General features: G+C 36.2%; 1 protein-coding gene across 9 annotated transcripts; it reads left to right on the top strand.

Moving 5' to 3' along the window:
* The first annotated feature begins 2,688 nt into the window (after positions 1-2,688).
* Positions 2,689-19,086, top strand: LOC135607449 (katanin p80 WD40 repeat-containing subunit B1 homolog KTN80.2-like). Of its 9 annotated transcripts, XM_065099439.1 has the most exons (18): positions 2,689-2,937; positions 3,412-3,542; positions 3,886-4,003; positions 5,418-5,644; positions 5,744-5,846; positions 6,764-6,834; positions 8,730-8,804; positions 8,888-9,031; positions 9,114-9,300; positions 9,420-10,118; positions 12,064-12,120; positions 12,217-12,296; positions 13,887-14,012; positions 15,783-15,857; positions 15,989-16,101; positions 16,204-16,320; positions 16,411-16,479; positions 18,695-19,086. In XM_065099439.1, the coding sequence occupies exons 1-18, from the start codon at positions 2,910-2,912 to the stop codon at positions 18,753-18,755; spliced, it is 2,481 nt and encodes an 826-aa protein (XP_064955511.1). In that variant the 5' UTR covers positions 2,689-2,909; the 3' UTR covers positions 18,756-19,086. The 9 variants fall into 9 exon arrangements, 8 of the variants coding, with proteins under 8 accessions (XP_064955511.1, XP_064955445.1, XP_064955560.1 ...); XM_065099373.1 differs by having other exon boundaries at positions 2,689-3,542; positions 6,770-6,834; XM_065099488.1 differs by having other exon boundaries at positions 2,689-3,542; positions 9,480-10,118.
* Positions 19,087-20,185: the final 1,099 nt, after the last annotated feature.

Raw genomic sequence — 20,185 nt, 5'->3', positions numbered from 1 at the left:
TATTAACTATTGACAGAATTATTCTTTCTCCCATGCTCCTATAAAGCGAGCGAACATTATCTCAACTAATGTTAATTTGTTAGCAAATTTGCATATATGCCTCTTCAAAGTAAAGCTGTATTTTCTTTTCCACTTGCTATGATCAGTCAAAATCTTTTTATTAATTTAGTGGATAAATTACTATCAGGTTAGTCATTTCAAATATTAACAATTGACAAAAATAATTAAAAAAAAAATTTATCGTAGTCAGAATCATTATTTTTTATCCACTTAATATCCGTTAAGCTGGTTGATGCTGTGAAGTCACTTGTGCTTGATCTATCTTAGATTTTACTCAGAATAAGATATTTTTAATTTTTATTGCATTGATAAGAATGTTAAAAATATTTTAAGATTTTATATATTAATTTTTTTAAGTTAAAAAAAATAAAATATTAATTTCCAATAACAATTTGATGTGAAAGTACTATCAATAATAAGAATGTAATATTCAATTAGTATTTGAGAATTACTAACTTGAGTATCGAATAAATTATATTGAGAATCCGACGTATGATATTGATCTTTATATATATAAGTTGAATACAAGATAAGAGTTTAAGTACATAACAACTTATCGGTCTTCTTAATATATTGACGTAAATTGATTTGAATCAATTTAAGCATCAATATTCACATCATCAAAGTAACAAATATAAATAATCATCATTAAACTAATTTTTTTTAATAAATTATTATTTAAATAGCCATCATATTTATTTCAAATATATATATATATATATATAATCATAATCAATATCCAGAGTGCTAGTAGTGCTTCATATAGATCAAGCATAATCCTTGACTCGAATAGAATAAATTTATATTATTGCTTTCAGGTAATCAATCAGTCTAATTTTTGCTAAATTATAATTATAGTTCACAAAGTCATGCTTATTTATATTTCCTTCTACAAATACAGTGAAATTACTTTCCAATTTATCGACCCGACCCATTATAGCTCAATTATACCCAAAATATGAACTTTTGGGTTCCAATTAGGTTTGGATTGGGTCAAATTAAATCACGACAGGGGATACCGTACATGACATTTTGGAACCCACTAGATTTATGCCGGTCAATTGTAATTATCAAGTCATTTTATGAGTAGTGTGAGCTCGTAGAGCAATCAAATCACTAATATTACAGAGAAAGGAATTCACATGGATACGATCGAGAACATTTCATGAACATAAGTACTCATCAATCCTTGATCCGATAGAGATAATAATTATCATGAACACTGAAAACAGCAGAATAATTTCAATCAAGATCTTCGTGATTGCTGACCCACCACTTCTGCATTACATATTTTATTGCATCGATGGGAACGCATGAACTTATGAAGTTCCAACTTTTTCATTTGCGTGAAACATAATTTGGCCCATCAACTTTAAGATAAAGTTAGATTCCTTATGTTCTGCAATTAATTATGTGAAGTTAGCTACTAACTACAATGTTCACCCACTCCACCATAAATAAATTGGATGCTGTGAAGAGCTAAGCCCTTTTGTTGGAAGGTTAGCATCACAACAAAACTCGGTGTTTGGCTTTTGCTTCGACGTGATTTGCAATGTGACAATGAGAATAGTAAAGGCTAATTATATAATAGGCATTTAATTAATTAATTATCTTTAGTATAGATTATATTGAATTTTTTATATTCATAAAAGTAAAATATTTAAATATATTATAAGATTAATATTATATTGAGTAATAAAAATAGTATTGAGTATAGATTAACTTTTGCAAATATAGGAATGAAAATACGTGCACACATAGGAAAATTGCTACCCGAGTCGGTCTAATTTATAGTCAAACATTTGAATACTTGGTCCGAATTGGCATTCAAAACAGTAATTACGTCGGTATTCAACCGCCGAATTGGTCGGTCAGCGTATGCGGCTGGAAATATACGGAGCCAACGTGTCAATTTCGGTATGGATGACGTGGCATCGTGTGATGTGTGTGCTAAAAATTATTCGTTGGTAATGCATCCGATTCGGCGGCCGCAGACGAAATGTGAAAGGTGCGGTGTCACCGGCCTCTCATGTGCGGGACACGTGCAGCAACCTAAGCCTTGCGTTCTTGTGGCTCCGCCCTCCGGCGCGGGTGAACCAATACGTATTTGTTATTTTTGTGCCGATCAGCGACCTACCCGATCACCTACCTGTTTGGCGATGCTTGCGGCGACGTGGGGCCCACGAGGAGCTGCTGTCGATTCAAGTGAGCAAACACGTGGTTCTGATTCGGTGTTTGGGCCTCGGTAGCTCGTCAGCGATTTGAGGCGCCACGTCACTACAACGCGCTTTTGAACCGTCCGCTTGGATGAAGAGTGTGCTCGCTTCACGAGTGATCTGTGTCTCGATCATTGTACCATTCAGGAAACTTTTGGTCAAATTAACTTGCATTAACAGGGGGGCCCGCCTATTCCGGCAATTAGCATAATTGTTCGCCTGCTTGGTGCACCGTCCCAACGAAGTGAATCCTGATCGTGTTTTCATTTGCTTTATCGGGGCTGACAGGACGGAGACCTGTTCACGGGTGGATGGACTTGGAGGAAAGAGTCATACACGAACAACCGCACGAGATCCCGAAAGAATAAAAAAGGGAAAAAGGAAGCCGTGGAGCGCTTTGCTCACCCACCGATCTCTTCCTTCCGCACGGTCCGAGCGAGTCACAGCAGCGACATACACCATCCAACGTTCACTCTCCTCTCTTTTTTTCCTCTTCTTTTCCCCTTTCTTTTTCCGCATTTTCTCTATCTTCCGTGGTGGAGGTCCGAGCCCCCGATTGACTGAGCTCGACTCCAATCGCGCACCGTTGGGAAGCTCCGACTCGATTCGCCGGAGAGAGCCCGAGCTGGAGACATGGCGCTGAATCGTGGTTACAAGCTCCGTATCCTTCTTGTCTTTCTTCCTCGAATTCGAAATATGCTTGCGCCGATCTTGTTTTCGTGTCTCGTCTTCTTTTTTACTTTTTTCTTTTTGAACTCGGGTTTTCTTTCCCCCTGTGCCTAAAGAAATCGCTCTGAACTGGAATCTGTGTCGAGGACGAAAAGTGGAGATGACTTGGAGTGTCTGCACTACTTATACGAATACATTTGATTGCTCTTTTGGTGTTATTGTGCCGGGATCAGCTACTATTTGCTTCATATATTCGTGTTTCGAGTTTTATGTGCTTCATTAACATTTGCGTTTGGACAAATAAGCTTGAGCTTAGATGAAAGAAGTTTGATATTAAAAGATTGACGATTTTCGTCCAAAATCTGTACTTGTAGAGAATAAATGTCTGTGCTTGGTCTTCGTGGTTGGTATTTGTTAGAAAATTTAGTTTATTCCATTTGGGTTTTCGTTGACCCTTGGGAAATAGAGGAATTCGTAGCGCATGCATCTGATGTCAACTGTGTGGCTATTGGGAAGAAATCAAGCAGAGTTTTTGTTACTGGTGGTGAAGATCGCAAAGTAAATCTATGGGCGATTGGTAAACCAACACCACTACTGGTGAGTCCTAAATTTCAGTTTTTCTTCTCCTTCCTGGTGCTCAAACTTTAGTTTTTATGTATGTAGATTTTCAAGATTTTGGTATAATGTTACTGATTTAGGGTGACATAATGGTAATTGGCAATTCAATCGACTCTTTGTGTTTGTACTAATATACACCCAAATAGTTAACTTGCTATCTGTGGACTTCTATATTAATCCTGCATGCTTCCTGTTACTGGAAGACAAGGCCACTAAAACCATAATGGCTTCATTCCTTCACCTTTCTGCTGGCTCTAGTAGTTCGCTTCAGAAGTTGATTTTTTGTTTTGTTTTGTTTTGTTTAATCATACTTTATCTGCAGAGCTTATCTGGTCATATGGGTTCTGTTGAATCTGTGGCCTTTGATTCAGCGGAAGTCTTGGTTCTTGGGGGATCATCTACTGGCATAATTAAACTTTGGGATCTGGAAGAGGCGAAGAGTAAGTGATAGTGATTCTAACCCAGTTTACTATTGTTGAAGTAAATGGTTTGAGTCTTCACTGGAGTGTGGTGGCCAAAATAGGTAACAACTTGTTTTGTTCTCACAAACTTAAAATTCTTTTATGAAGGAGAAAAATGGGAAAAGAAAAAGAAAAAACTGAACTCAGTTTAATATATAAGGCTATTGCTTTGCACCATACAAACCTTTTTCTTCCATAGCCCTTTTCTCACTATAATTCTGGCTTACCAAAATGTAGTTCCTATAAGCCTTACTTTATAAGCTTAGGTGATGTGGTGTTGACAACTTCATTAGTAGAAGTTAATTAAAGCAAGTAGGTTTAGTCATAAACTCATAATAGTAACCCACAGTTTCATAACATGCCAGCCTTTCCTTTGTCAGGCAACTAACTTCAGGTTTGCAATAATAAATCTAACACATGTAACTCCATAGTGTAATCATGCAACTAATAACATTTGCCCCATCAAATCTATAGTGTAATTATGCCATACACATTTCTCAACTTTGTGAATCTGCCAATGGAGAGCTTTTGTAGTTTTAATTGTTACCTGTTATTTTGTAATACAATTTTGCCATTTTTTGAACAGAAAACAGTATCTGGTGTCTGTATGCTTACTTGTTCAATGTCATATGTGTTCTTTCCTAGTTGAATGGAGATTTTATTACCAACACGTACAATATCGACCTTTTCTTTGCAATGGAGATTTCTGGGCCACATTCTTTCACCTCACATATAGATAAAGGTATAAAGCCAATGATTTAGATCTTGGTTTGATATTGGTATACCAGGCGGGTATACCGACATGCTGCGTCTCCAACAGCAGTCAATGGTTGGACTGGTAAATACCGGTCAGTACAGTGCAACAATATCTCCTTTCTTTATATTAAAAAACATGTAGCCTAAACTAAAAGTACTCTTCCAATAAATAGCCAGAAGTTGTTCACAGAACTCAAAGAAGTCATGTCCAAAGAGTTTGAGATTACCTGGAAGTTTATTAACACAAACACATTAGTTTTAATACTCACCCAAAGGTTCATAACTCATGTTGTATAACTTGAGGTTTATAATACTTGTAAGTTATAACTACAACAATTGTTAGTCCAACACTTGAAACTGTCCTTTTACCTCATAGGATACTAAATCGTAAAGACCAACTATGATAACATAAAGATGCCTATTTAAATAGCTCATGTTAATCATGGTTTGATACTCCCCAACTATAACTGGTTAATGACATCATTGGTGCCAAGACAAGTCCTTTGTTGCGACATGTGAGCTTAACTATCTTTTAAACATTAATATCATGCTTTACTGTTTTTTTGATACATTAGCATCATGGTTTGTGAAATTTTGTTGAACAGCTTCTGATTTGGCTGTTCATGTCAAAGTGTAGTTGTTCGGACTCTTACTGGGCACAGATCCAATTGTACCTCAGTTGAATTCCATCCATTTGGTGAATTCTTTGCATCTGGTTCTTTGGATACTGATCTTAAAATATGGGATATTAGAAAGAAGGGATGCATTCATACTTACAAGGGCCATGCTGGGGGAATTCAAAAAATTAGATTTACACCAGATGGGCGTTGGGTTGTTACAGGAGGAGCAGATAACATGGTGAAGGTAATGTTGTTGGATAATTGTGCCGCATAATCATGTCTAGGTTTTCTTTTCCCCTAAATGACAGCTAACACAGTTTTATGTTAATGCTTCTTTGAACAGCTGTGGGATTTAACAGCAGGAAAGCTTCTGCATGATTTTAAGTTTCATAATGGACAAATCAGGTGTATAGACTTTCATCCTCATGAATTTTTACTTGCAACAGGTATGCTCTTATTTTCAATTTTTTGATTATTTTTCTTCATTTGCATGGTTATGTCACATAAAATTGTATCTAAACCTTGCCCTTAATCAACAATTTTTGTTCCATCCATAAGGCTATTTTAGGAACCAACTTATGATTTCTGAAGTCATGAAAGTGTAGGACCCACTTTTTTAAAAAATAATGCCTTTAATTATTCTGGAACTATGGCATATGTACTTCAATAAATGTTGTTGCATATGTACTTAAAAAAAAAATAACCCGTCTATATGTTGGAGATCTGCATTTTATTTTCATATGAACATATGGTAGCTTTTCATAGCCCCTATGTACAGAATTTGTCTAGACAAAGACAGAAAGCAAGGTTTTGATGATGATTATATACTTTAGTCACATGTTTGAACCCAAGAGAATTAAATGAAACCTCAAACATTTAACTGTTACTGAATACTTTTCCTTCTACATAAGCCTCTGTCAGTGTTTGCGTAAAGTCTAATTCACTATTCTTGAAATATAAAACTAATTAGATGTGATATTTTCTCTTGAATTGCGAGTTCACTAACGTATTAAACTAATGATATGTGATAATTTTCTAATTTTCTCTCAAATTGAAACTTGCTACAGTGATTCTGAATGATGGAACGTTCCAATTTACATGCCTTTCTAATTGTGATTGCTACAGCCCTACATTTTTAAGACCAAACAACCTGTAGGCTTCAGATTTAGGCATGATTTTGTTGATTCTCTGTGGTTGATTTGACTTTTTCTATTAAATATATTGTACTAAGATGATATCTTTCTGCTCATCTTATGCATTAGTATCATAGCTCCTAGTCATGGTAGTTCTTCGTATATGTAATATGTAGTTCTATGCTCTGTACTATTGTTTCTCTTGATGGGCTGATATGAAACAATTCCAGGCTCAGCTGATCGAACTGTGAAATTCTGGGATCTTGAAACATTTGAACTGATAGGTTCTGTGGGGCCTGAGGTATGTTAAGTGTTTTCTCTTTGAACATCAAATATAAGTTCTTACATCTATGCTTGCATTTTCTGTTTATCCTTAATCTAAGAGTTCATCATCTTAACCATTAGAATTGCACCAGATGTTATGATATAATTTTTAGTTTATCATTTTCATCATTTGGTGTTATTCTGAAATGGTTTTATCAGTTGAATGGTACTTGTCATTTTATATGCTGCCATTATCTGTTAACTGCCCTCCCTATGTAGTGTTAACCTACCCTAGAAAAGAGAAATCTCCAGAGATTAAATTTCTGACACCATCTTCTATTACTCAGCATCATCAGTACATTTGTCACTGATATACAACTTCCCATGCCTATTAACATCATGCTGCCTAAGTCCTTGATTAAGAGTAGACTGGTGTGGAAGAGCATTTCAGGATAGCCCAAATACCATTTTGTATACTCTTAATGTGTTGGTGGCTTGCAACAATTACTTTGTTCACCAAGTATATAATGTAGATTGTAGGGCAATGTAGGTGCTAGAGCTGAAGAATGTGAGGTTTTGGCTTTGGTTTGCTTGTAGTGAAAACCAACTGATGCAATAGAAAAAATATTATGGAGATCAAATTAATCTTATCTAGTGAAATTATATTTCAATTGTAGGAAAACAATTTGACATATGAAAAGCACAAGTTAATAGTAAAATATTATTTCAAGTATGCCAAAGAGAGAGAGAAAAAAGAGAAATCTTCTATTGCAATCTATCATCTACTTTTCCTAGTGGGTTGTTAACTTTGTTATATAGATTTTGTTCCATGTTGCTGTCTAAGGAGTGCTTGTTATTCTCAATTCTGGAAACTTAATCATTGATGATAAAAAAGAAGTCTTGGGTAGTAAAAGAGAAACAATGCTGCATAGCAAAGACTTATAGTGCACTAAGAGAGATAACTCTTGAAGGATGGAATGGGATAATGAGAGCCAACAGGACTAGTGGCCAAAGATCTAGACAATAGAGTATGGAAGGAAATGGTTTGACAACACACACAATTTATGAGGAAGTGGAATAATTAGCCACACTCTTCACACAAGTCAAACAAGAAACTCTTACCTCTTTATCTCTTGTTATATTAAACTTGACTAAAGGATGAAAGTGAAAGAAATAAAGAAGCGTAACTAAGAGGAATAAGAGTCTCTTATCAGTGAAAAATCACCCAGTTATAATAAGCTGTCTACAATCTTTTTAATGTATGAGAGAAACTATCAAAGTGTTCTACTTTTTATTAGCTGTGAGGTAAATTGGAATCATTCAAAATGACTAAATGAGTCCATTGGAAGTGATCTATTTCTTTTCATCAAGTCAGATTGAAGACCAAAGATCATGACTGACTAATCCAGCATAGTAACACATAAGACAAAAATGTGCCTAATTTTGTCATTCTCATTCCAAGAAGTAAGGTTGTTAATATTGTGGTTTACTATGCAATATGGGTTGTGGCTTGAGCGTGGATTTTGTTGCAAATGAGATCTGCTTGGCATCAGGCCCTTGTACCACACACTACTTGAAACCTCTGGCCACTTTAGGAAGGACATGATTGAATTGGTTTTTCAAAATGTCCCTTGGTTTGAGGAAGAAGATGAATGAGGAGAGGGAGAATGTATGCCCCTTGGCACATTTTTCATATATTGGATGTTCCAAGTGTGAAGAAACTCCAATATTTTCTTAATAGTTAATTTGCATAGATTTTTTTCATATAGAATGTCTCAGCCTTCTATGTTTTACTTGAATACTTATACATATCACACGAATGAGATTCAGATATAAATATGTCATCAAGAATCTCAAATTACTTAATATGGATGTCTATAATGGAACTATTTTTTAAATCTCTACATTATGTGATTCTTCTTCTTTTCTCAGGCTACTGGGGTGTGCTCGATGATCTTTCACCCTGATGGAAAAACCCTATTTTGTGGGTTGGAAGCAACCTTGAAAGTAAATTCTTTTATAAATTATAATAGTGCTTGATATCTGACAGAAAAGTTGTCATTGCTCATTTATCTAAGTATAATTACTAGGTATTCTCTTGGGAGCCCTTAAGATGTCATGATGTTGTTGATATGGGGTGGTCGACTTTGGGTGATCTCAGTATATATGAAGGGAAACTCTTGGGATGCTCCTACTATGAAAGCCGTGTTGGAGTTTGGGTGGCAGATATATCGGTAACTACCTAACTTGATTTCCACATTTGTGTGATAGTCTATTGTATATTAGTCTACTAAGTAGATTGCCTATGTGTCTCAGCTCATTGCTCCCTATGCTCTTGGTGTGGTGCCAAAAGCAAGTGGCCTTGTAGAGCCTACTTTTCAGGTAGAGAACTTTTCCCTTGAACTGAAAGAGAGCAGTGGTGTATCTAATATAAAACCTACCACTGAGTATCATGATATTGGAATTAAAACCAAGGAGACAGAAGGAGGCACATGCTTGATTTGTAAGTGTAACTTCTTTCTTGTATAATTTCTATCACTTTGACCTTCATTTTCGGAAGAACTTTCAATCATGAGATTGTAATTTTCCATCCTTTTTTGGATTATGCTATATGAAACACAGCTGACGACTGTAGACAAAGTATCAGTCATGGAACTAATTCATGTAACACATCAACTGTAGCACCAATTACCCTGAGTGGAGTTACAAGGAACAAAAGCTCTGATAGCTGCATCACTGTACCACAAAGATTTCATTCCAGGATGTCTTCGAAAGCATCCACCCCTAGTTCTACCACATCTGGTTCTGTAAAAGCTATTCAAGGTTCTCTTAATCCTTCAAACAAAACTGAACGAAGTTTGCCATCAAGGAACACTGCATTGAGTTCAAATACCACAAAAGCAATTAGTTTGGTAACTTCAAAGAAGGCTTCGACGGTACAGAGTAGTGTGGGAACACATACACGTCTGTACATGCCTGTTATTGTACCTAGAGACAACCTGGGCCAGGACAGTTTCAGAGTGGTAACAGCTGCTTCTGAAGCAATTTCTCGTGGTTCAAGGTCCAACAAAATAACTCATAAACGTAAATCATCATTTGCTTCTGGTGATAGCAAGGACCAACTGATTGCGAATGCATCTATGGATTTGACTGATAGAAGAAGTGATTCAGATGTTAATTCAAATTTGTTCCCCATTCTCGCTGCAAGTCATGAAGCTGTAGAAGATGATGTCAGAGAACACACTATGACAAGAAACATTGCAGAAAAGTTTGAAAGAGTATTGTCAATAGAGCAGCCTGTACAATCACAGAATGACAATGGTATATCTATCTTTGGCTAATTAATAAAGATGATGAGTCTTTCCTTTCTGGTTTTCCCTATTTTTCTTTTCTTATTATATGCTGATATTATATGATTTTAGTTTTGTTTATAATGGCCCAAACAAGATCAACTTGGGGTTGCAAGGGTTGCATATTGGTCATTTTGATTTGGCTATAGTATGTACCTACTGGTTTGGACTTTTATTAGAAACTATACAAGTCAAACTCAAAGCAGTTCAGTTTAGAACTTTTGATCTGTTACAAATTTATCCTGAATTGGACATGAAACATAAATAGACTTAGTTAAAAGTAAATTCCATTTGCCATTTGTGTATTACATACATACATATGTACATACATATTATATCTATGGTTTGCAATACCGCTTGGTACAGTTTGGCATGGGCAGTTTTCCCCGGTCTACTGACATGCAGACTAGGGGATACATGGTATGCCCAGTACAAGGTGCCCAATATTAACTGGTACAAGCTGTTCACATTAAAGTATGCAAAAAAAAAAATTAATTGAGTTAAGCGTATTTGCTGCACCAGCATACATATTATGGAATTAAGCATATAACTGAATTAAGTGTATATATGCTGTTCAGATTGAAGTATACAGAAAATATATAATTGAATTAAGATGTAGAACTGTGGCCAAAGCAAGTATTTGTGAGATGGCATTTTTTACTCATTTAAGAAACAATTTAAATAATGTTATAGGAAGCAGGAAAATGTCTAGTGATTAATCTTAAATTATTAGGAACAATTTATTATAGCACTCAAATAATTGTAGTAACTTTAATCAAAGTGAAATATAAACCAGATTATGTCTTTGTACTTATGTAGACTGCACATGTGGTTGTATCTCTTGCATATACAGTACTAATACATCCTTGACCCTTAACCTTATGTGAGGTAGTCACAAGGTTCTTAATTTTGGTTCGTACCGGTGTACCAAGCCCTACTCAATATGGTATGTATCGAGATGTACCGACGATATGCCAGGGCATACCGATGGTACATCCAAAAGAGCTTAAAAACCTCTAAAAATATCTAGAGGTAACGATCCAAAAAAACAGGGGCGTATCAACTGGTACACCTCAATAACGATCGAAATCTGAGACGTACCAACCGGTACACCCCGATAATGGTCAAAATCCGGGGCGTATCGACCGATATGCCTAGTATGCCCCGTATGCCTTAGTAACGATCAAATTTCGACCATTACCGCCTGGTACAGATCTCGTATCACCCGATACGAGGTCAAAAATTGGTATTGCCCAGTAGAGGGTGGTCCGCGTACCAGTATCCTCTCTGATTGATATGTACCGCCTGTACCGGGTGGTACAGATTGAAATTGAGAACCCTGGGCAGTCATTCTGATTGCATCTACATGTGCAACTGCATATACCATATTTTCATTTTAGAAAGTTAAGGTAACATTATTGATCACTTGTAGGTGTTGTTCATCAATACAAAGTTTTTGTATTTAGATATAGTTGTCTAATTATATTGATTGATGAATTTTATCTGCCTTGAAGTTACTATTGTGATAATATGCCTCCAAATAATTAAAGAAAAGACTGCAGAAGCTTAGCATAAATACCATCACCCAGTTACCATTATGTTCCTTCTGTATAGTTGCTGGTTAGATTGTTGTACAATGGTCTATACTAGTTGTTTGTGTTGTAACACCATGTTAGGTTGTGTGGTCTTCTTTGTGCTTATATTAACTATGGCGAGTGTATATTTTTTCGCTTACACCGACATGTATTATAATGAGAAAATTCTAAGACTTGCTATTACAAAATTTGCATTGAGAGATTTTGCTGAAAAAGTCTTGTTTGCAAATGTGTCATTTATTGCTTTGTTTTTTGTAAAAGTGTCTCTATCCCATCTTCTTTAATTGCTTTTCATAGATGACAATGATATTTTCTCTGCAGGTAATGAGTCGCCATGCTCAAGCAGTGAAACTAACTCAGTGAAATATGTTAAAGGAGGTAACAAGTGTGGAACAATCTTCATATCTCAAATATAATCTGAGGATTACTGAGATTGCTCGGCAAATTTGATCATCTTTATGTTCATTTTGGCAGTTGCTGTCCAACTTGGAAAGACGCGGACTCTAGTTGAACGCTGGGAAAGAAGAGAAAGATGTGGCAGCAACATGGCAATAGTTAGTTTTTCTTCTTGCTTTTTATGGCTTACAATATGTAGTCCATGCTGTAATGTTTTCATATTGCACTTTGTTTTGTTATTTGCTTGATATAGCAACTGGCACATACTGTTGTCATATATTCTGGATCTCATATAATCTGTTATCTTCCTGTGTAGAGACATACCTTATCAAACTGATTATCTACATTAGAGATTGCTCAATTTTTGAGGTGCATGTCAGGTGTTCTCTTAAGAGAATTTTCTTTGCTTCCTTCATGTTAACCATGTGGACTTTACAAATTTATATGGAAGAAAATATTAGTCTAAAGCCTGTTCATTATGGCTGTTCGTTAAGGTTTCAAGAATTGCCCATAACCCTATTATGGCTGTTCGTTAGCATAATAAATAGCCGTGCCAGCATGTGGGTCCTTGTGGCAATCCTGAACCACCTTCCAAGTTCCAACCACCACCAATTATAAAAAAAAAAAACAATGGAAATAGGTTGGCACTCCTCTTCTCCAGCCTCCAATCCAGTGTAAAGTGATGGCAGCAGTGGAGCCGAGTCAGCCGACATGAGGAGTCTCCTGAGCCCTCACTCAACACAAAACATTGTGCTCTCAGATCTGTTAAAGAGAACTTGGACAAAACCTGTCTGATTTGGTACGAAAGGCTAGTTTGATCTTGCTGGCTGCTTCCCAAATACAAGATCCTTGATTTAGGTCTTTTTAAGCCATAAGAATTATCAAACATGAAAAACAATGAAATTTAACTACATGTATCCATCAATTTCTTGGTCTTTTAGATAAAAGGTTCCCCATCGTGTAGCATTGATGCCACACTTTTTGTTGATCTCAGGTCTATCTTGTCCTTGCAAATTCATGCAAAATGCTCTTTGGTTTTCCTCTCTCCTTTGTTGCTAACTTAACTCACTACAAATTTGAGCTGTACTGTTTGAAAGTTAACCTAACCTAAGGTGTTTTAGTTAACTTGAGAATCACAACCATGTATCAATTTATTTTCTCTGGTTAAGATTTGCACCATTTAGGTTTGATCAGATTAATGTGTTATACATGACAGGCTTGGGCTTTGTTTTTATGCTAGGTATTCATGATTATTCTGGATTAAATGCAACATATGTGAAATGGATTTATACCACCCCCAGGCTTGGGCTTGTTTTTGTGCTACATATTCATTAATATTCTGGACTACAAGCAACACATGTGCAATTGACTTATACCATTCAGTAAGGATTCCTAGTTTTCTTGATTTTCTTTACTTTTCTGGATGTATATGAAAATTTTTCTCAGAACCTCCAGTTTAGTCATGGTTTAAGTCCCAGTGGATCACAGAGTCAATCCTGATAATTATAATCTTTTTGTTTTCTGATTCTATGGAGAGCATAGTCATTTATGTGGAGATATACAAACCCGAACATGTATGTTTTGGTTGAGCAATGACATGTCACATTCCAATGTATTGATAACTATTGTTGAAAAAACAAGTGTTTCATCTCAGAAGCTTGAGCACTTCACCTGGTTGTGCTGGACTGCCTCTTGAGTTTATTTGACAACATTTACTTACTCTTTCCATGCTGTTTTGTGATGAACAGAAACAATCAGAGGCGACCTCTGAAAGGGACTTGACAACATCAGAGGATGATTTGATTCCCGAAACACTAATTCAAAACCATGATGCATTCATAAATTCTTTGAAATCTCGCCTCACTAAATTACAGGTAATAACCATTCCCCTTAAAATGATCATATAATTTTCAAGACTGTTGGCTGTTGTAAATTCATTGTTCATTGACATTCATGTTGTGAAAGCTTATTTCATCATCCAAAAGGAATGTAGTCTTCTCTTTTCTGTGTATTATTTTTCTGGCCTTGATGTAAACTGTAATGTTAATAAAAAAATCAAAATGCTGCATCATTTTGTTATCAATTTTGGTATCTGCAGATAGTCTCTTCAATTTACATGGTTCAAACAAATCTATTATTGGTGCACTGGAACTTGTTCAAAGCTGGAATCTAGTCTTTACATGTCCATGTCTATTGTTTTTGCAAAGTACCACAATTCAAACATTATATTTTTTTGTCAGTCCTTCCTTCAGTTATCAACTTATCATATTTCTATTACAATTATTAACATCATCCCAGTCTTTTCCCATTGATATTGGGATTAGCTATATCAGCTGTAGAGCAATACTTGATGGAGAAACTACATGAATGGTTTTGTCTAAAAAATCAGCACATGTTTAACTTATTAACCGAAGAGGTTCCATTTCAACATGGGTGATCAGGGTTTGAGTTAAGGAAATAGTCTATCCAGACCCCACATTGGCATGTGTCATGTGCATTGATTGTCTTTTTATATTTTTAATTGAAGAAATTATACTCTAAATTTTTTTGGGCATCAGTGAGAAGGCACAAAAAATAAGTTTTCTTTTTCCAAATATGAGAAATCAAATACTTCTAGGGTTACATAGCTTCTTTTTTCCTTGTTTAGTTGCTTAAAAACAAGGTTTTCTAGTTAATTTTTAAAGCATAAGCTAGTAGGAAAGAGCCTAACTTTATACATGAACTCTCTTAGGTGCAAATTGGATGAATGAGTCTGGCCTTGATACATGGATCTAAATGTAAGATAAAGGCACAAACCAATGACTAACAGCTTGCCCAAAGTTTGTGTGGGGGAAACACTGGATAGAGATTAAATGATAAGAGGTAAATCTAAAAGGGATAATTTTTAAACTTATGATCTGCTCAGATATCTTCACAAGGTAACCAATTTTCTTAAAAGCTTAGACAAGTAAGAAAAGGCCTCATGATAAGTTCGTCAAAAGCATGAAGTACTTTGGGGAAACAAAATTTATTGATATTTCCTTCTGTGACTAATAAATCAAAAGTAAGAGATTTGCCACCTTTTGTTAGAGAAGTGTGGAACTCAATCAAGATTTTGAATTATACTATGGCTGTCATTGGAACTGGGGTATGATTATAATTGCACCATCTTCATTCTGAGATTTGAAATAGAAAAGTATATGTAGCTTCTCTTTGTCTTCTCTCTTGTCTACATGATTAAGTCTGATCAAGTTTGATCCACTATGTCTCTTTCTTCTTTTGCTTTATATACATCTAAGAGTAGTAAACCATTATGTTGGTCAGGAGACTTTAATGGACAAATAATGTCCTTCTAGGTTAGAAACCCAACATAAGAGTCAACCATTATTCTTTTCTTTTCAGAAAGCCTGTGTGTGTGTGTGTGTAATTTTTTTGCTTTGTTTGCTCTTTCAGAAACTAATTATGACATGAGGATTCTACAGAAAAGTGCAATGCCCTTGTTACGATGTGCCTATACTAATGTGGAATGCCATTGATTGTTTCTTTGCTGAGACACACTTTAAATGATTTGATTATTTTATTGACAAATGATGAGAATACTTGGTATATGTCAATTTCAAGCACTGCTATTTGCAGCAGCCTACTTAAATTTCTTGGACTTGCAGATGGTGCGGCATTTTTGGGAACAAAATGGCATTAAAGGCGCAATTAGTTCTGTGGCAAAGTTGCCTGACTATTCTGTAGGTATTCCTTTCAGGCCATTTATTTGTTGGCCACTAAGGTCATATCTAGTCATCTTGGCTGGAAAGCTTCTGTATTCCCTTTTACATCTGTCTTTTATCAATAGACATCTATCTGAGTGCAAGTGCAGGTTCAGGTTGATGTCATCAGCATTCTCAAGGACAAAATTGGACTTTTTACCCTTGATCTGTTTTCGACCTTGTTGCCAGTTCTTGTTGGTTTACTAAACAGCAAGATTGAGAGGTATAAATACATTTGCATTGGGTACATGCTTATGATTGGAAATATATGCACATGGTCTTACTAAGGGAGGAATGATGGTTTTTTCTTGTAATTTATTCTCAGACAGACTGTTGTTTCTCTGAGTCTGCTGTTGGAGCTTGTTAAGATCTTTAAACCAGTTATAAGTTCAACAATATCTGCATCTTCAACAGTGGGAGTTGATCTTCAGGCTGAACAAAGGTAAGTTTTGTTAGATTTATTGGTCCTTGTCGAGTTTAAGATGGTCGTTTCTTGTTGTATCCATAATGTACGATCTTATGGCTAAAGCAGGCTGGAGCATTGCACCCACTGTTTCAACAATCTGGAAAAGATAAAACAAGTTCTTCCTCCACTAATTAGGTATGGAGCTCCTTTAATTATAAGTAGAAAAATTTTTATAACAGTATGGGGCCATGGACACAAGTGTCCCAGTAGTTATAACTTTTGGTGGACTGTTGAATCGTGAAATTATAAACATGATTCAGCTTTTGGTCTTTTGCAATTCAATCTGTAATGCCATAGTTAATAATCATGTGGACTTGAGCCAACTTAAATTACTTAGTTACATTGTGATGTTTTTCTTAGTATAGTCGGATGTTGCTCTCCTATACCAGTTCCAAACCATGAACTGTTGGATCGGGACACTGGGTCCATATGCAACTAGAGTTCTTATTCTCATCTTATCAGAATAGGATCCCTGTTGGTATGGGGCTCTCTCATACTATTATATTGGTCAGGGAAGGAGCATATCTAAGAAGAAACTTTGGGGGCATTCTCTTCTTAGTGTTTCTCTTAAATCTAATTCTTGCTTAGTCTGCCTCTGTAGAGGAGTGCTGAGTTGGCGTAGACTGTTTATCCTCCTGTGTAAATTACCTTTGGAATGAGAGGAAGATGTTAGATGAGGACACCCCTCTAGGGTTAAGTATTTCTCCAACTAGGATTTGTATTCTTATCAGGATGGGACTTTTGTTGGGGTAGGAGGAAGCTGTGAGATCCTCTTATCCTCTTAGTTTTATCTCTGTTCCCAATCTTTCTGCTCTGTCGACCATGTATAGTGCATTAATGTGCAAAGCATATGTTTATCCTTGTGTGTTGATCATGGACATATGTTGGTGTATTTTGGCTTTTGGATGAAAGATGTCGATCACCTCCACATATCTATATCCTAGAGTCCTTGAAATTGTTGAGAAATTCGTGCTTTGTGCTGTGCCTTTTCCCGACATTGAAAGCTGATCATCAGTGACATCCAACACGAACTAGGGTGATCATGCTTGAAGCTAATTTCATACTAATTTGGTAGATGTCCTCAGTCGGCCGGTGAGTGCGGTGCTGGGACACAATTAGGTCCGAGCCTGATGTGGAAGTAGGTTGACCCAGCACAAGGTTCCAAGGAGCCGAACTAGAGCTAAACCACCAAAGTAGTACCAAAGAGCTTATGTGGAGCTCCTGAAGTGCAAGTAGGTTGACCCAGCCCGAGGTTCCAAGGAGCCGAACTAGAGCTAATTAACCAAAGTAGTACCGAAGTGCTTATGTGGAGCCCCCGACCTCCCCCGACCTCTTGAAGCGATGCTTCAAGATCTCCAAAGATGAAGCCAAAGTGGAGCTCCCAATTTGCTGAGGTCCTTGAGCTCCCGATGTGCCTATAGTAGAAGACATGCTCTTGATGTGCTCTCGACTCAGTCCATCCGAAGTGCAGCAGTATCAAAGTTCAGGTTGGAGAGAGGAAACAACTTGCTATTTACAGTCCAAGTTCCCTAATATCTTGTGGTTAGAGAAATATTATTCGAATCAAGGATGGTTTGAAGAATATTTCCACTCGAAATGACTGCTGACATGGCCAATTCGGCCTAATGGATTTTTGTCGTTTGTGCCATGCTAGTGTCCACGTGTCAAGTTGGAAAAGGACGAGATTACTTTAAGCTGCCTCATAAATTATGCCATGTGCTCATGAATCTATTTTTTCTATTTAAATTCATTGGAACACAATGACTGAGAGTGGTTTGAAAGCCAGGAAACTAGCTTAGTTTAAGTCTATTCACTATGTGATATGTGTTGGAGTAGCTTGTTCCTTTTTTAACTTTGAATGGATGCTTCAATGAGTTGAAAAGGATAGTAAACTTCCATTCGTTAAATGCCATGATTGCTTAAATATAACAACCGGTTTTACCAACCCAGTGATTCGTTCTGATTCAAATTGACAGTTGTGGTTCAAAGCCCAAGTATGAGGACATTTAGAAATTGGGTGAGTTAATACTTAGCTATATTCTGTTTTGTTCATCTTTTCTTCATCGGTATGCAGTTCCCCTGCTGGTGCCATTCTTGATCCACCAGTATGTTTGGTGTTGCTCTATTCTAAAAAGTTCATATTAATGATGCTTGAAATAACTGTTATATATTTCATGTCTTTGTCCATCAGTAGCTTTATATAACTTTGAGAAGATATCTCATTAATTTAAAATATCATGAGAGTCAAATTGGTTAAAATTTTCAAGTACTCATCTGACCGTAATATCATTTTCACCATTAAATATGGAAGTATTTTTTTCTTTGACATTGTTATGTGTTCCTGGTGCAGGAGAGGAGGGCTGCTAGCAAAACATGCCGGTGAATTGAACATAATTTTACGTGACTCATGATCAATAGCTTTTTTGTCCCTTTAAAGCTCCTCAATACCTTCTTATAAGTAATTATCGGGATCCGTATCTTCAGCAACTTTGGTATGGAATGCCGCCACAAGATTTGCCTCCATTTGGCTTTCCTTGATGGATGCTTCGAGTTGACAATGGGAGAGGGTGCAGGATTACTATATTGAAGTCTAGCCCATTGTATAATTTGTTTGTTGTTCTAATGCCTTATTCTTGGTGCCCGCCTCTTTTCTGATGAGTGGCATGCTTTGATGTATAAATGTTCTTATGTACATGATATGCCCTGCAGATTTAGTTAAATTGGATGATACCGTCTTTTATACTGGAAATTCTTCCTCGTATCGAATGCAAACAACAGATGCTTATTGAAAATCCTTGTTCACTACCTGGGCGAGAAAGATTTATGTTGTGTTGATTGGAAATATATTGACAGATATGCGCTCATGGCTAATGCATTCTTTGTATGGTGATCCAAGATTTGTTTGTGATCACTTGCCAACTGCTGGTTTGTTCATAAAGAAACACAAATATGTAATTAATTGTATCCTGTAAACATGTTTCGGTGCTCGAATACAATTTCTTGGTAATTTCGATACTGATGTTGGTTCTTGGTTCTTTAAATTTCTTGGTTATTTCCATTCTTTGTTTGGTGATCCAAGATATGTTTGCGATCACTTGCCAACTCCTGGTTTGTTCATAAAGAAACACAACGGCGTAATTACTCATATCCTGTAAACATGTTTTGATGCTTGAATACAATTTCTTGGTAATTTCCATACTGATGTTGGTACATATTGGCTCTTTCAATTTTAGTGTTGAATAAAATAGCAGGTGCTTATTTTAAAAGAAAGATTTATAGTGTTGCTTGGAAATATATAAACAGATGTATGTGTTCATGTCTCATCCATTATTTGTTTGGTGGTTTTAGATTTTGTGTGAAATCACTTTTTGTTAGGGATAAATGTTGTTGATGTATGTAGCAGCATGATGTGGCATTGATTCATGTGTGAGGAGTCGTTCGAGGTAAAGCAGGGTTTCTCCAACCTTATCTCTGCACAAAGATTAAGGTCGAGAGAAGTTTTTCGAATGAATCCCTTCGATGTTTAAGTTAGTATCTGGAGGCAAAGATGTATTTTTATACTAACCTCAAAAGGGGGAGAGAATGTCTTACGAAGATGAGAGGGTAGTTCGTAATCATTTCCGAATTGCCTTTTGATCTTTCTAGAATGTTCATGTGAATATTTTATTGGGGACTAGTTCGTACTCGACCCGAAGTGCCTTCTGGCTTTCTAGTCTTCAGAAATATTCTCACGCTTATGAAGATCTCAGAGGGGGCAGTTCTTAATCGCCCCGAACTATCTTTTGATCTTCCTAAAATATTTCTGTAAATATCTCACATAGGAGTCGATTCATAATCGACC

This window comes from Musa acuminata, chromosome BXJ1-1 (assembly GCF_036884655.1).
Source record: "Musa acuminata AAA Group cultivar baxijiao chromosome BXJ1-1, Cavendish_Baxijiao_AAA, whole genome shotgun sequence".
NCBI classification, from domain to species: domain Eukaryota; kingdom Viridiplantae; phylum Streptophyta; class Magnoliopsida; order Zingiberales; family Musaceae; genus Musa; species Musa acuminata.
Note: the sequence above shows the minus strand (reverse complement) of the source record. Positions and strands in the feature narration are given on the sequence as shown.